This window comes from Phascolarctos cinereus, unplaced genomic scaffold (assembly GCF_003287225.1).
Source record: "Phascolarctos cinereus isolate Bilbo 61053 unplaced genomic scaffold, phaCin_HiC Scaffold_1;HRSCAF=81, whole genome shotgun sequence".
NCBI lineage: Eukaryota > Metazoa > Chordata > Mammalia > Diprotodontia > Phascolarctidae > Phascolarctos > Phascolarctos cinereus.
Genome location: NW_027555514.1, coordinates 242,510,393 through 242,524,570, shown reverse-complemented (window position 1 = coordinate 242,524,570; position 14,178 = coordinate 242,510,393). Strand labels below are relative to the sequence as shown.

Genomic DNA, 14,178 nt, shown 5'->3' with positions numbered 1-14,178 from the left:
TTTAAAGATGCTTTTCCCTCAAAACCGTGATGTAAGGTATATAGTCACTTCTAGAACACCAGAAGTCTTCTACTGACGCTATGACAGTAGAGGTTGATTAGGTGGTTATTGTCCTTCGTTTTCAAATGACATCACTATGTAGAGTCAAGTTTTAGCATGTCCGACTGGCTGATGAGAACAATACGAGCTGGGAATGTTCTACCGCAGGTCAGGTACAAGTAGTCCTTGTGAACATTTGGGGTGGATTCTCTAAGTTTGTGTGTCTTGCGTTTCTCTTGAGCTATTTCAATTCTGCTTTGCTCACCAAGCACAGCACCTTTTCTGATATGGGTCCCACCGTGCCAGTGTCTCCCATGTCACACAATCAATTCCAAAGTTAAGAGAGACCTTGAGAGTGTCCTTGTATCACTTCTGACTGCCATGTGAATGCTTGCCCTGTGTACATTCTCCACAAAATAGGTCTTTGGCAAGAGTATGTTTTGCATTCAAACAACATGGCCAGTCCATCAGAGTTGTCCTCTCTGAAGCAGCTTTGAATGCTTGGCAGTTTAGCTCTAGAAAGGACCTACCTCAGTGTCTGGTATCTCATCCTGCCAGGTGATCTTCAGAATCTTCCTAAGACAATTCAGATGGAAGCAATTCAGTTTCCTGGCATGGCCCTGGTATACTGTCCAAGTTTCACAGCATACAACAATGAGGTCAGCACAACAGCTCTGTAGACCTTCAAGTTTGGTAGTCAGTCTAATACCTCTTCTTTCCCATACTCTCCTTCAGAGCCTCCCAAACACTGAGCTAGCTTTGACAATGTATGCATCATCCTCATTATCAATGTGAACATCCCTGGAAAGTACGCTACCCAGGTAAGTGAACTTATCCACAGCGTTCAAAACTTCTCCATTTGCTGTAAACGATGGTTCCACGTATGGATGGCATGGTGGTGGCTGATGAAGCACCTGTGTTTTCTTAGTGTTAATTGTTCATTGTTAGGCCAAAATTAACACAAGTAGCGGACAATCGATCTATACTTTGTTGCATCTCAGCTTCAGAGGCTGCATTGAGTGCACAATCATCTGCAAACAGAAAATCATGTACCAACACTCCATCCACTATGGTCTTGGCTCGTCTTTTTGAGTTGAAGAATTTTCCATCAGTGTGGTAGCTGACCTTGATGCCATGTTCATTCTCATTGAAAGCATCTGACAACATGTCTGCAAACATTATGCTAGAAAACATGGGAGCAAGCACACAACCTTGTTTCACTCCGTTGGTGACTGGTCGAGTACGAGAGCATTGTCTGTTATCCAGAACCTGGGCAAGCATGCCGTCATGAGACTGATGTACAATGCTGATGAACTCTGGGCAACCAAATTTTGACATAATTTTCCATAAGCCCTCACAACTGACAGTCTGCTTCTATCCAAGCAATGACAGTAGAGAAAATAACTGTTGAAGTCTCTTTTCATGTTTCTTCCCACTGTGTTCTTCAAGCTGGTCACTAGGAGGCACCATTACCTTAGTTATAGTAGAAACAGTCTTCTGTGTGCTATTCCTTGAAATTCTTTAGACAGCCTTAGTGAGTCTAACCTAATGCCTAACTCTCTTAGGATTCTTTAAAATAATTCTTAAAACAAATTTGAAACTGGAATCTGAGGCCTTGTTAGCATTTTGTAAATGGAGAAATGAAAGAACAAAAAAAGTCAACCCTAATTATCCTACTGTAAATACTACATCGTAACAGTCGTATTCCTTTTGCATGGTGCTGGAGATAGAGCCACATCTCACGTAATAAGTTCATTGACTTTTGTTTAAAAGTTATGATCTAACTTCTGGTATATCCACTTCCATAACAGCACGTGTTATAATGACATTTTAGAATGTCTTCCTGACCAATACGTCAATCAGGCTTGCGTTGTTGTCTTGTGTTTAAATAACTTTAAAATAGGCAGCTAGGTGGTGCAGTGGATAGAGCGCTGGGCCTGGAGTCCGGAAGAGTCATGTCACTGAGTTTAAATCTGGTCTTAGACACTAACTGTGTGACCCTAAGCAAGTCAGGTAACCCTGTGTGCCTCAGTTTCCTCACCTGTAAAATGAGCTGGAGAAGGAAATTGCAAACCATTCCAGTATCTTCGCCAAGAGAACCCCAAATGGGGTCACAAAGAGTTGCATTTGACTGAACAACAACAACAATAAATTGGGTGAAAGTGGAACAGAATAAGCAATTTCTCATTCATCTACCATCTTCCACAACCTTTTAAGCCAGAGTTTAAGCAAGATTGAGATTTTTTTTAAACTGCATTCTCTGTAAATCCTTTTTACTTCATTTTAATAGGAATTTACTGTTTCTTGGGCTAATCTCTATTTAAAACGGCCAGCTTATTTGTTTAATTATTTCTCACAATGTTAAATGATACATTACTCAGAAAGGAAAGCTGAGATTTACTTTAAATGGAATATGTAGGATATAGAAGATAATAAAATTCATGGTGGGGTGGGTTACATCCCCACACTATCAAGTTTTAAAAACTGATTCTACTTCATACACGGCAATACGACAGATTTCTTAACCGAGGGCATGATTTTTATAATCATATGAGGCCTTCACAAAATCCTGGATAAAGTTTTTAAACTTTTATTAACTTAGGTTGTAGGCATTATTGGAAATATAAATGGCATTTTACCAATTAATGAAATTTCCTTTTCACTTGTGGATAATAAGGGACAGTTTACCACCTTATCTAGCAGGGTTGTTTGGAATTTGTCATAGGGTCTGAAATTAGAATATAGTGCCTACTATTGTATAATGCAGCTTTCTGAATAAAATTGATTTTTGATGCTGTTAAAGAAGGATTGCAGATATGCCGGAAACAAACTGATTGAAGTGTACAAAGCATCTCCATCAAGCCCATGGTTCAGAGTGTGAGAGTTGATTGTGAGCAGTACTGCTTCCTTGCGTACTTTCCATTTAGATTTTTCTCTACATATTTTGAAAATGTAACTGCAGCTTTAGTTTGTTTAAAATAATTGAATATAGTAATTGAGAACTCTTCTAAATTGAGCTAGAGGGGTTACTTATCCACAAGAATCTAAACTCTCAAAGGTCAATTTTTTTTTTTTGGTCAGTCCTTTCACAGTATTTCCTGAGTGCATGTTATGTGCCAAACACTGTTGAGCAGAAAATTACTGTTATCCACCAATTACTAACTAGAAATCCTGGATTTTTGCATAAGTGACAGGTGAAAACACAAAACAAGTGCTAGCCAATCCTTGTGAGCAAAGAGCGGTCCTGAGAGAGGGGAGAGTTACCAAAATTAAAAGACTCTGCCCTGCTAGAGCTAGGCCGTTTAGCAGATGCAATGTGCCATTTCTTACCAAACAATGTATAAAGCTCTTTAGGTGGCCTAACATTATTTTACTCCTTTACAATGTTTTTAAAATTTTTTTAATTAATTAATTTTTTATTAATTTATTTTGCATTATCAACAATCACTTCCATAAGCTTTTGAGTTTTAAATTTTTCTCTCTCCCTCCCCTCTTCCCTCCCCAAGACTGAACACAATCTGATATAAGCTCTACATATACATTCCTATTAAATATATTTTCACATTAGTCATGTTATAAGGAAGAATTAGAACCAATAGGAGGAACCACAAGAAAGAGCAAACAAAACAAAATAGAAGGGGGGAAAAAAAGAGCAAATGATATGCTCTGATCTGCGTTCAAACTCCATAGTTCTTTCTCTGGATGTGGACAGCATTTTCCATCATGAGACTTTTGGAGATGTCTTAGATCCTTGCATTGCTGAGAAGGGCTAAGTCTATCAATGTTAGTCATAGCACAGCGTGGCTGTTGCTGTTCCTTTACGGTGTTTTAAAAAAAAATTCTTAAAGAACATTTGAAACTGGAATCTGTGTAGGCTCAACATTTTGTAAATGGAGAAATGGAAAAGATAGGATAGTCAAAATCTCGACCCTAATTTTAATGTGATCCTATTGTAAAAGTTGTATTATAGTCATATTTGGTCACATAAGGAGAAGACAGGTCTCATTGGAAGAGACTCTGAGGCTGGGAAAAATAGAAGGCAAAAGGAAAAGGAAATGGCAGAGCATGAGATGAATAGATAGAATCATGGAAATAATGAACAGAAACCTGGACAGACTTTGAGAGATAGTGGAGGGTAGAAAAGCCTGACATGCTAGGTATGGTCCATGAGATCATGAAGAGTTGGACATGACTGAATGACTGAAAACAATATAGTCATATTCCTTGGCCATAGTACAATGAGAGTGTCTATAACACATGATATCATAGATAATTGTGTTGGAATTACGAGTCAGTGTAAAGTCAGGTCTGTGAGAAAAACTTGTTAAAAAGGCTAATTTGCATGTCACAATAAATCTAAATTTGTTGTTGCTTAGCACAGTGCCTGGCACATAGTATGTACAATAAATGCTTATTGACTTTCCCAATTAGCCAAGAAAGACATACTGTCAAAAGGGTGAACCAATTAATTAATTCCTTTAAAAACAATAACAATAACAAACTTCTCACTTGTCTTGGTGAGGAGAGAGAGAGAGATGAATAATTTGCCATATTAATTTGGGGTATTTCATTGTCAAAATACAATCCTTAGGGTTTTTGGTTTTGTTCTTTTTAAACATAAGGGGTAATTCCCTGTTTAGGTATAATACCCCTCAAGGCATGACTTTTCAGGAAGAGAGCTGCATTCAAAACCTCCTGTGGAGTCCGCTTGGCATCTAGGCTATAGACTAACGGCTGAGATCCATATTTAGAGCATAGGCTTCTATACCTCTTTCAGATTTGCAATTCGCTTCTTAATAACAAACGACTAGGGAAGATAGAGCTGTTGAGTAGTAGTATTATCTCCATTTTAAGAGGAAGAAGCTGAGCCCCGGAGAAGAGGCCTCATTTGGCTGAAGGTCACAGCTAGTAAATAGCCCACCAAAAGTCTAGTGCTCCTTTCCTTATATGGGCTGATCTCAGGGTAAAAGTAGAGGTTGATGCCGCTGATTAAACATCTCACTATTGAACTTCTCTCTGAGAGCAGTTTCTATAGAAGTTGCTATTGGGAGATTGGAGAAGGAAGTGCCAGTATCGATCTTTGGAAAAATGAAAGGCCGGACTCTGCTTAGAAAAGAAAAGAGAAAAAAAAGCCAATGGTCTAGCCCGGGGGGTGCAGAACCTGCGGCCTCGAGGCCACATGTGGCCTTCTAGGTCCTCAAATACCGACGGCCCTTTGACTGAATCCAAACTTCACAGAACAAATTCCCCACTCTTGCTCTAGACTCTAGCCACTTCTAACAGTATTGGAAAAAGCTGGGATTTCCGTCTCTACCCTTAATATCCAAACGCAGATGAAAACGGCAGGAAAAGGCCGTCGGGATTTCTGAGAACAAGCAATGCAGTTCCGGTCTACTCTGCCACAACGCAAAAAAGAGTGTCGCTTTCTTTACTGGATGGGAAATTCTTTGAGAAGATTTATCTTTCCATCGCACTCTGCGCCTAGTACAGAGGCTGCTCTGCTCTTAATGAAGTTGAACGAGTTTAAGGAAATCCCTGCCGGGACAACCTCCCCTCCCCCCCGTACGGACCAGTACTAATCTGGAAAATGCGGCATGTATAGCAAATACCGTTGCTCCACAATTCAAATGAGGCCAGTGATTTCATACGGCAAGGTGCGTGGGTGCCTAAACTTCATTAACATATTTTTTGGATGTTGGAAGTGTGTGCAATGTCAAAGTAACCCGAAGAGCCAGTGTGGCTGTTTGCAAGCATGATCGTCTGGGGGACTCCAGGCTGGCCTGGCCTCACTCTATCCTCAGTCATCCATCCTACAGCATGAGCCCAAAAGGGGGGGATCCCTAACCTTGGGCAATCTGTCTTTAATTTTTTCTTTTCTTTTCTTTTTCTTTCTTTTTTTTTGAGAGAGGAGCTAGAGGTTCCTAGAAGGGCTGGTTTGAGGAGGCTGGGGTGAAAGTGTGATTGAGTGGGCTCAGTGTTGGTTAACCCCTATCACCTCCACACTTTCCCTCGCTTTCTTTTTGATTATCTTTTCTGGTGGGGTTTCTAGGATAAGGACTGTTTTCTGCGACAGCAGAGTGCGATGTCAGTGTCAGGGTTCCCCCGCGAACACCACTCACACTATTTTCACATTTGGGGGAGCGAGGAGGTAGCTACAGCAAGAGCTGAATTTGAGTAGTGTCGCAGGGTCGGAATCCCCCACCCTCACACATTTTGGGGGGAGGGTGAGGTTGCTGGAAGAAGGGCTAGTTTCTGAGGGCTAAAGTGGAGCGCAAATGTCCGTGACAGGATTCCTCACGACCCCAGCCCTCACTTTCTCTCTTTCGGGGTCTAGGATGGAGTGGTAGAAAGTTGTGGAAGGGCTGGTTTCAGAAAGCGGAGGGACGAGTGAATACGATTTCTGGGGTAGAACCCCACCCCCACCCCCCACGACCCTAGCCCGCACCTTTTTTCAGCTTTTTGGGGGAGGTGAGTTGGAGAGAGGATTCTAGAAAGACCGGTTTCAGAAAGTGGAGGTGCGTTTGAGTGCGACCTTAGTGGCAGGATCCCCCCACGACCCCCAACCTTTTCCTTTTTTCACGCATTTTTGGGGGAAGCAGAGAAGGGGTTCCTAGGAGGTCTGGGAGGAGCTAGGATTCCTGCCCCACCAGCATTGCCTCCAGCCTCCCAGTCCTGGGCACGGGGTGCTCCTTGGGGGACCTCTCCCATCCTCATCTTCCCCCTACTCCCAGGGAAGGAGTGAGGAGTGAGGAGGGAAGGGAGGGCGGGGACGGGGGCTGAGCCACGTCTGGAAAGGAGCCAAGTTCACAGGCGCAAGCCAACGTCGCCTGGAGAGAGAGCGGGGCGGTCCGGCTGGATGGCTGGGGCCGGGGGGCGGGTGGGTGCGCGCGGAGCCGCCTTTTCCGCTGGGTGTCACTCTGGGGCGGGAGGGATGGCTCATTCAAAAGCACAGGGAGGGGGCAGCGCCACTCGTCTCGAGTGAGCGGCCAGCTAGAGAGGGAAGGCAGACAGCCGGCAGCCGGCAGCCGGCAGCAGGCAGGAGCCGAGCCCAGGCAGGACCCCAGGACGCGGCTCTCAGCCGCCCGAGCCGCCCTGCCCTGCGTCCTCCTGCTCAGCCTCCTCTACCCTCTCCGCTTGGGCGGCCGCGAGAGCCGCTGGGGGGAGGACGGCGCCCGCCTGCTGCTGCTGCCCCCCGGCGCCGGCGGCTACGAGGCGAGGAGGACGGGGAGGACGGGGAGGAGGAGAGGCGGGCAGGAGGAGCAGGGGCGGCGGAGGCGGCGGCGGCGGCCACCCCTATGCCGAGAGGATGCTGGAGAGCGGTGGCTGCAAAGCGCTGAAGGAGGGGGTGCTGGAGAAGCGCAGCGACGGGCTGCTGCAGCTGTGGAAGAAGAAATGCTGCATCCTCACCGAGGAGGGGCTGCTGCTCATCCCCCCCAAGCAGCTGCACCAGCAGCAGCAGCAGCAGCAGCAACAGCAGCAGCAGGCGGCAGCGGCGGAGCAGCCCCAGGCGAGCCCTCCGGCCGCCGCCGCCGCCGGCCTCGAGCCTCCCGCCAAGCTCAAGGAGCTGCATTTCTCCAACATGAAGACAGTGGACTGCGTGGAGCGCAAGGGCAAGTACATGTACTTTACGGTGGTCATGGCCGAGGGCAAAGAGATCGACTTTCGGTGCCCCCAGGACCAGGGCTGGAACGCCGAGATCACACTGCAGATGGTGCAATACAAGAACCGCCAGGCCATCCTGGCCGTGAAGTCTACCCGGCAGAAGCAGCAGCACCTAGTCCAACAGCAGCAGCAGCAGCAGCAACAGCAGCAGCAGCTTCCGCGCGACCCGCACCCGCATCCGCACCCGCATCCGCACCCGCACCCGCACCCACAGCCTCCTCAGCATCAGCAGCCCGGCCACCGCCTGCTTCGCAGCACCTCCAACTCCGCCTGAAAGGATAGAGGGCAGCTCCCCCCTCACCCAAGCCAGACCAGGTAAGGAGTGGGTAGATTCTGTGGCTGCAGATAACGGGATGCCCGAGGGGGCCCCCCAGAAATGAGCAGGGCAGGAGGAGTGAGTGCTGAGGTTATGCAACAGAAACAGAAAAGAAAGCGAAGTTTCTCGACCGGAGGCAAGGAGGGAATGGGGAAAAGCTCTACCCTGGTCCCTGGCAAGGTTAGATAATTCTATTGAAGCCGCATCTTCTACTTTTGGCCAAAGAAGGCCCAGTGTTAGGCGCTGGGGAGTCGGCTCTCGGAGCAGAGTCGGGCAGGCAGTGGGAGAGGGAAGGGAGACAGTGTAGAACAGAAGGTCTTCGCAGGGAGACCGTGCCAGCTGGCATGGAGCGGTGGCTTAGGGGACCATTGTCGGAGAACGTGCGCGGGGTTGGTTAAAGAAGAACAGGGATCTGGGATTCTTTAGAGCCGGCAACGTCATTCAGTGTCATTCGTTACTTTCCAGGTTGAATTAAAGAACTCTTCGGAAAGTTGGAAAGAACACATTTCTATAGAGTCTTCAGTTAATCGGAAAACTAAAGAAACAACTCCCCTGGACCCCAACGGGACTCAAGTATCTTGGACCTCACCTTTGTGGTAACCTGTGACTCGCCCCCCTCCCACTTAGTTTTCTGCACAGGCGTCATCATGATGCAGGGAAGAATTTCGAGTCATGAAGACTTTGACTGTTATTTATGAACCTTGGAAAGGCTCTTCTAGAATGGCCAGACTTCTAGGAGAGATGATGTACTGTAATTTTATTTTAATGTATTTTAATTTGCAATTATTTATTAGTTTTTTTTAAATGCTTGTTGTCAGACATTTCTGAATGTAGGCCATTTTCCAGAAATGAATTAATTTGTCAAACCTCATTTGCTAATAATAATAAGCCCTCATCCTTGGAGATGTGGGAAGGGGAAGGAGAAAGGGACAGGAAGAGACACTGAGAATTCATTTATTTATTTCAAGGAGACCTTAATAAGGGTACTGTATGTGACCCATGGTTTGTCATGCCAAGTTGAGGAGACAAAATGCTATGATGTTTAAGTTTTTTTATTTGATTTTCCCCTAGAGCTATATTTTGGGTAGAAATTCATTAAAAGCAATTAAATGTTAAGAATTGTGCATTTATGAGAATCTAATATTCTAGATACAGCTTCTCTGAAAGGGGAACATAAAGATATTGAAACTTGGTTCAAAATATTTATTTAAAAAAACACCCAGCTGTTTCAAAGAATTATCAGATTTCTCTTTCAATTCTGTGGGGCTGGAAGTGGGCCAGAAGCAAAATGTCACTATGTGAAAAACTTTAGCTATTATCTACATGGCAGACCTAAGAAGGAGATGTCTTTTAAAATTGTGATTGGTTTTGTACATTAACTTAAAAATATATGCTTATATTATTTCGAAAAGGAAGCAGGAAAGAGAACGTTTACACTTTGACTCAAGTTATCAACCCTATCTGATTATGAGCTTTCTCCGATCTCTTGTTCGACTTGAATGTTTTTGACCCTTTTTGCATTGATGTTTGAAGAATTCTTCAGTCTAAAATCCAGGTTGTAAATAGTTGAAAGGATTTAAACATTTCGTGACTTTAGTTTTTGTAGTGAAAATGCATTGCTCAGAGAAACCTGCTTTGTAGATCTGCCAGATTGTGAAAAGGTATTGGGGTTGGACAGAGTAAGGAAAAGGAGTGAATAGAGATGTACCAGTTCTTTAAAGAATCCGGAAACCTCACAGACCTTGCTTATAAGGTAGAAGAAATACTTCCGTGTTAGAAGAAAAGGATGGTGCGAACCTACGAAGGACAGAGGCTATTTTTTTAAAAAAGCCTTTAGATGTTAATCACTTCCTTATCTACAGAACTATCAGTTGTTTTAAATTCTTTAGCCCCAGGTAATCTTTTTTATCACTCTTTGAAGACTGGTAAGCATTTGGCTAATTTGTAAGGTACAGTTAAAAGAGACTGAATCAATTCCTTTCCCCCTAGCCCTTGTAGTAAGTAGTTTCAAGGTCCGATCATTTTTGAGGGGTAAAACTTAAATTGATAGAAGTCTTGCAGTCTGGAAATCTCTCCTTTAAAAAAAAAAAGAAGAAGAAGAAGAAGAAAGAAAAACCCAACAACCCTAAAATCAGTCCTAACACTTTTATCAGGACTAATTAACCTGCATCTCTCTGATTATGACTGAAAGCTTTATTGTAGATTGCTGAGGAGCCAAAAAAAGGCCTTGCTGTTCCAAGGCAGACTGTTGCTTGAGTCAGAGCTGAAAGACTTGCAGCAACAACTGCTTTAGAGTCAGTCTACTCACTGTTGATCTTTGCGGAAGAAGAAAAGTAAGCTTTCCTACTTTTAAATAAGGAGTTCCCTCGAGTCATCATGACATAACATCCCTACTAAAACCATCAGTTTTTCAAGTAAATTGATCTGCCCTTTCAGAAATGTATGGCTCTGAAAAGGAACCATGAAGGTGGTCAAGTCCAGCCTCCTGCCCCATACAGGGAATTAGTTAATAATATGTCTGAAAGGAGATTTCCCATCCACTGCTTGAACACTTCCAGTGATAGGAGAACTCATTAGCTAGCAAAGCAGCCCGTTTTCATTTCACAGGGCTAATTCCATATGCTATGGGTAAGATTTGTACCAGGTATCTGAGATGGATGTGTTATTTTTTTATCCTTTTAAAAAAAAAGGAAGGGTAAATTGTTCCTGTAAGGGGTGAGTGGGGGGGGGAGGACACCACTTCTGATGTCCTTTCTTTACATCTTAGGTTTAGAATTGGAAGGGACCTTAGAGGTCATTGAGTATAGCCCTTTCAATTTAAGGAGAAAACAGGCTCAGAAAGCAATCTGTCCAAATCACATAACTAGTGTCAGAGGCAGGATTTGAACCCCTTATCTTCTGCACTATTACCATGCTATTTATCCACTATGCTCGTTTATGTGCCTAATCAGAGTTTCAATGTCCTGTTTGTTCTTGATGGAAGTCACCAGTTCAGAGGGTCTGATTAGTACCTGGCCCAAAAACCCTTTAGGCTTGTTTTTGTGTGCCTGGCTGCTTACTGTGACATTAGGTGAGTTTTGGGGGTCATCTGGGTCTGATACCCTGGTTAAATTTGAAGGACATAGATTATAGAATTTTAGAGTTGAGACTTTAGAGAAAACCTAGTCCAGCCCCCTTAAAACAAGCCCCCAGTCATGCCATGGGAGAGGCAGGAAAGCTAATGATGTGTAATGCTTATTAAAATAAGTGAGATGATAATAGACTATATCGACCTAGGTCTTTCTGGTTTGCAGAAAGCTTCACACTCACTTGAGTCTCTTAAGCTGGTGAAGTAGGTAATGGGTCCCTCCTCCCATTTTATAGCCAAGGAAACTGAGACTCTAAGAGGTGGTCATTTGCTGAAGCTTGTGCTAGAGCTGAGATTCCATCCCATGTCTTCTGTTCAAATGTAGTGTTTCTGGCACATGACAGTCCCTTGACTTATAACGATTTGCCTCTTGAAAGCTGGTGGCTACCCAGGTGCTGCAAGGCACATTAGAAAGAGCCCTAGCTTTGGAGCCAGGAGATTTGAGTTTCATTCTTAGCTCTTACAAAATCACTTAAGTGACTTCTCATGTCCCTTCCAAGTCTATCCTATGACTAGGAACTTTGTTTAAGAGAAAAATTTCCTTTTTTTTTAAGGAGCTAGATTGCTTTAAAATTGTTTTCGTTTTTTTTTTTTTACTTTAAGCCATTTGTTAAGTAGGCAATGCAAAGGATCTGCTAAAAAGCACACTGCAACAGTTTCCTTCCAAGATCATTTCTCTTTGTAGCTCCATATGCTTAACTTACAAGATGAAGATAATAATGCTTGCCCCTTAACCAGCCTCTTAAGGTCTTTTAAGGACCAAGAAGACAGTCAGTCTCATGGAGAAGTAAAATTTCCCCTTTAATCTAAGATAATAAAAAGAGAATATGAATTGAAAAATCCACTCCTGGACCAATGAGAAATGTGAGCATTTGGAAAGTGAAAGAAAGGAAATATGTGTATCTTGACTTTTGCTCCCTGAGTGCTCTGTACCTGGTAGGGGCTCAAATATTTGTTGAATAAAGACAGGCTGCTGCCCAGCACCCCAGAAATATTTGAACATGTTGTCTTGCCTGACTTTTCCACTGCCCTTCCCCTCCATACCCACTTCTGCCAAATATCTAAGGCCATGATGGACAGACAACATGTCAAGCCTAAATGTTGCTTTCATAACAGAGGCATATGCATCACAGCTCTGTATCAGCCTGTTTATTGTCATAAGGAACCTTAGCAAAATGTGTAATTGCTTGACAGGCCTTGCTAGCTGTCATCCTTATTCCAGGTGGGCCTGATATTTGGCTTTCTCATATAATTTTTGTTATTTTTTAGCCACCAACAGCTCTTAAGGAGTTCCAGGAAAATGATCAGGCAGCCTATGAAACAAACTCTGAAATGCCTGATTTTGTTTCTCTCCATTTTTCTGGACTTATACTTGACAGACCAATATATTAAAATTGGTTGTCGTTTGAATCCTGAACCAAGCACTTAGCATGATGCCTGGCACATAAAGTATGCTCTTAATAAATACTTGTTGACTTCATGCCTTGGAATTCACAGCTCACATGAAACACCCAGCATTTTACTTACAAATTTTGCAATGTTAAAACTTTATACTTGGGCAACTAAATAAGATGCTGTGAGCTGACCATTATCAAAAGCACCATTTACTTTCCTCTCTCCCACCTGATGGTTTCTTTGCTCCAGGTGTGCGCATCATTTTTATTTTATTTTAAATGTGGAAGAGGGGTCAAGACTTAAATCTGTCTGGAGTATGGCCTAGCCCTTAACAAGAGGTCTACTCACCCGGCTAGTATCAGGAACTGGCCTCTGCTGTTACCACTTAAGCTTATTTCAGGAGTATTCCATTTGTTGTTTTCTTAGTCGTCACACTAAAGCTTTGGTCTCTTGACCAATAAAAATATCCAAAGTGTAATGTTAATTAGCTACATGACTTTCAAATCTTAAATTAAGAGTTTTGTGACCTGGTTTTATGATGTTCTCTGGGGGAATAAATCCATTCTGCTACTTCCAAACAATGTATGATGTCACAATGGTTGAAAATGGCTGTTATGATTTTTTTTTTGAGAGGGATCTTTTGTTTCCCTCTTAAGATAGTTTCCCCAGAGTCCCTGTGGGTCTTTGTTTCTACCTTTTTCATTCCCCCCCTTTTTTCTTTTTCTGAACAACGGCTTTCAGAGTTAATTTTTTGCCAGTGGTGGAGACTGACACAAATTTACAGAAAATAGTGAAATGATCTACTCATTTGTTGGGAACGTTGCTTAATAGAACACAGAGTCCAGCATTCAACAGTTTTTCCTGGAAAAGAATAGGAAAGGCTGATTAATGAGAGCCCAGTATCCTTAGTAGCATCTTTACAGCAGTTGATATAAGATGGTAACCAGTGTTTTTAACTGAAAGCTGTGATGAAGCAATGTAAGGAAAGAAGCAGGTTTTGATAAGAAGAGGCCTTCTGAGATTTCTTAATATTGATTTTCCGGAGGCAAGATAGTCTACAAATCCTTTGCCTGTTGCATTCTTCAGTAAACCCTTTTCTTTAAGGTTTATGACATGTAAATGCTGGTTTCTGAAAAGTGGAAGGTGCCACAATGTACCAAAAGTTTTCTAGCATATCATCCTTGTGAATTGACAAGTGTTATAATTTTAGTGTAAATAGGATATTTCTGAGAGATGTGATTTATTTTTCATATTTTTTCAAAATACATTCCATTTCCAATAAAGAGCTATCTATTGAAATGACCTGCTGGTTTCTGGAAAGACTTCTTATACTGATGTGTGCTGTAGCTAGCTGGTGAGATGTGTCGAAGGGGTCCAGGGATCTCAGAAGTAATCAGGCATTTCCCAAAAAGGGTGTTCTTTACTCTGTCTTAACAGCAGGAAAAAGCACATTGTTTTTGAAGGGTTAGGTTTATGTTTTTTGTTCTTTTTTTCTTTTCCCATCATTCACATTCCCTGGGATTTCCCAACACGGGAAATTGCCAAGTCTCCCCAAGGGAATTCAACTTAGATTTCATAACGCTAATTCCTTTGTGTCCAATTTACCTTGAAAAGGCATAGATTGAGAACCTGGCCCCTG

The 14,178-nt window shown here is 43.0% G+C and overlaps 1 protein-coding gene and 1 long non-coding RNA gene across 2 annotated transcripts in view; one reads left to right on the top strand and one right to left on the bottom strand.

The window, feature by feature from the left end:
- LOC144454431 (uncharacterized) overlaps window positions 1-13,022 on the bottom strand; it is a 29,400-nt gene extending 16,378 nt beyond the window's left edge. Inside the window, exon 1 of the long non-coding RNA XR_013482780.1 lies at window positions 12,888-13,022. This is a non-coding gene — a long non-coding RNA (uncharacterized LOC144454431). The remainder of the gene's footprint in view (window positions 1-12,887) is intronic.
- Window positions 5,634-13,841, top strand: PHLDA1 (pleckstrin homology like domain family A member 1). Its single transcript, XM_078153533.1, has 3 exons — window positions 5,634-5,693; window positions 7,034-8,016; window positions 8,483-13,841. The coding sequence occupies exons 1-2, from the start codon at window positions 5,634-5,636 to the stop codon at window positions 7,973-7,975; spliced, it is 1,002 nt and encodes a 333-aa protein (XP_078009659.1). The 3' UTR covers window positions 7,976-8,016; window positions 8,483-13,841.
- The last annotated feature ends 337 nt before the right edge of the window (window positions 13,842-14,178 follow it).